We start from the raw sequence: 1,850 nt of genomic DNA on the forward strand, positions 1-1,850 counted from the left end.
TGTTTTTCTCGGACCGGCTCGCGCGCCAGATTCAAAAGACCACCCCTTAAAACTCAAGTTTCTCTGGACAGGGGTGGTTTCTGGCGGAACCAAAAGTAGTTTTGTGGTCCCCTGGTTCACCCCTGTCGATTCGACCACTTTTCCGTCGAAATCCGGATCCATCAATTTTCGCTAAAAACACAAAGGCTATAGCCTTTGTATATTTTGCCAAAAACGAAAAAAATAAAAATCGCTGGAAATGATTGGAAATGGTCTAGGAGAGTCGCTGTTGACCTTCTCTGTCGAAATTGCGTGCTTCCTGGCTCTTTAACATCCTGTTTCTTCGACTAAAACTGCCTCTTTGGTTTGTTGCAGGAAGATCGGCCTGGAGGTGTTTCTGTCCTGGACATCAGCCGTGCAGCCCATGGAATCATCAGATTTAAGTTGAGTTGGTGTCACAGTGGTAACCGTTGGTCCAGTTATTTTATCTACCCCCCTGTAACATCACCCACATTGTGGAAGGGTCTAGCGGAGCCGTTCCGCTCAACGCTGTGGAGTCAGCGGACCCCTTGCATGGGGACAATACGTGCAACGCGTGACCTCACTGCGTCAATGAGGGGGCTGGACGTGTCGCCCTAAGCCGTCCAAAAAAACCTCCCCTCCCCCTGCCCTCCTCTCGGCTGCGGCTGCTGTGGAGGTAGTAGTAGGCTGCCGCCGCTGCTGCGGGGGCTGTGGGGGTAGTAGTAGTGGTAATCCTACTGCTGCCACTGCAGCCGCTGCATCAGAGACGTCTGTGACGTCACTGCGGTAGTTGTGGCTGTCTGCTACTACATCCACAGTTACTACAGCTTCTAGCTAACTAGGTGTAGGAAATCAAGTAAAATATGTCAGATGTAGTGATTTTCTATTCTTTATTGTTTCAAATCATTTACATTATAAGAGTAAGTCTTCCTCAAGTAGCTGGCTTGTTTCTGCTGGTGACTTGGAGCGAATCTGAATACCTGAAAAAGAATGAAAAAAATCTAAGTTAAATTCAAATTCTCAGTTCAACTCAAACATGTTCTGGACCATATGTATCACTGTAATGCCAACTCATCGAATGAAATTCTATGTTACAGGTGGCCAGCATCAAGTCCAGGCATATCCCTATGGACAAGAAACAGCATCACTTCCTATTTTACTACGACTGTACCATACAAATGAAATAAATAGCAGCATTACTGTCAAAGATTACTAATGATTTGCCTCCAGTTCCGCACTAAAATTAGAACACAGCTATATATTTTAGGCTCAAGTAATAAGCCGTATATATGGAATGAGAATAAGCAGTAAAGAAATGGCAAGTTACCCACAAATAGAAACAATACCAAAATAAACTTTTACCAGACATGACTACCATAAAAATACTGGCATTTTAAGTTAACATCACATTGAAAGTCAAAACTTACCAGATTCATTCCTGCGATCATGAGAAAAAGGAGCGATTCCTTCTGCTGTGTGCTGCGACGCCAACTCAGCATACTGCAGGTGACACATAGGCTGCTTTGCTGATGTCCAAGTCAGGTCACCTCCAGGCCAATCTTCCTGCGACAAACCAAAGACGCAATTTTATAGTCGAAGAAACAGGATGCAAAAGAGCCAGGAAGCACGCAATTTCGACAGAGGAGGTCAAAGGCGACTCTCCCAGACCAATTCCAATCATTTCCAGCGATTTTTATTTTTTTCATTTTTGGCCAAATTTACATTTGTGTTTTTAGCGAAAATTGATGGGTCCGGATTTCGACGGAAAAGTAGTCGAATCGACAGGGGTGAACCAGGGGACCACAAAACTACTTTTGGTTCCGCCAGAAACCACCCCTGTCCAGAGAAAC

The 1,850-nt window shown here is 44.9% G+C and overlaps 1 protein-coding gene and 1 long non-coding RNA gene across 6 annotated transcripts in view; one reads left to right on the plus strand and one right to left on the minus strand.

Annotated features, from left to right (window-relative positions):
• LOC127751111 (uncharacterized) overlaps positions 1 to 1,207 on the plus strand; it is a 12,061-nt gene extending 10,854 nt beyond the window's left edge. For all 5 annotated transcript variants that reach the window (XR_008011978.1, XR_008011980.1, XR_008011979.1 and 2 more), the window contains exon 3: positions 355 to 1,207. Coding sequence is in view for 2 of the 5 variants with exons in the window: in XM_052274178.1 (XP_052130138.1) it covers positions 355 to 427 (73 nt within the window). In the remaining 3 variants the exon portion in view is untranslated. The remainder of the gene's footprint in view (positions 1 to 354) is intronic.
• LOC113210269 (uncharacterized) lies at positions 874 to 1,844 on the minus strand. Its single transcript, XR_008011981.1, has 2 exons — positions 1,428 to 1,844; positions 874 to 980 (listed from the first exon to the last, which is right to left on the minus strand). It is a non-coding gene; the product is annotated as an uncharacterized LOC113210269 (long non-coding RNA).
• Positions 1,845 to 1,850: the final 6 nt, after the last annotated feature.

This window comes from Frankliniella occidentalis, unplaced genomic scaffold (genome assembly GCF_000697945.3).
Source record: "Frankliniella occidentalis isolate FOCC.00 unplaced genomic scaffold, Focc_3.1 Scaffold348, whole genome shotgun sequence".
Lineage (NCBI taxonomy): Eukaryota > Metazoa > Arthropoda > Insecta > Thysanoptera > Thripidae > Frankliniella > Frankliniella occidentalis.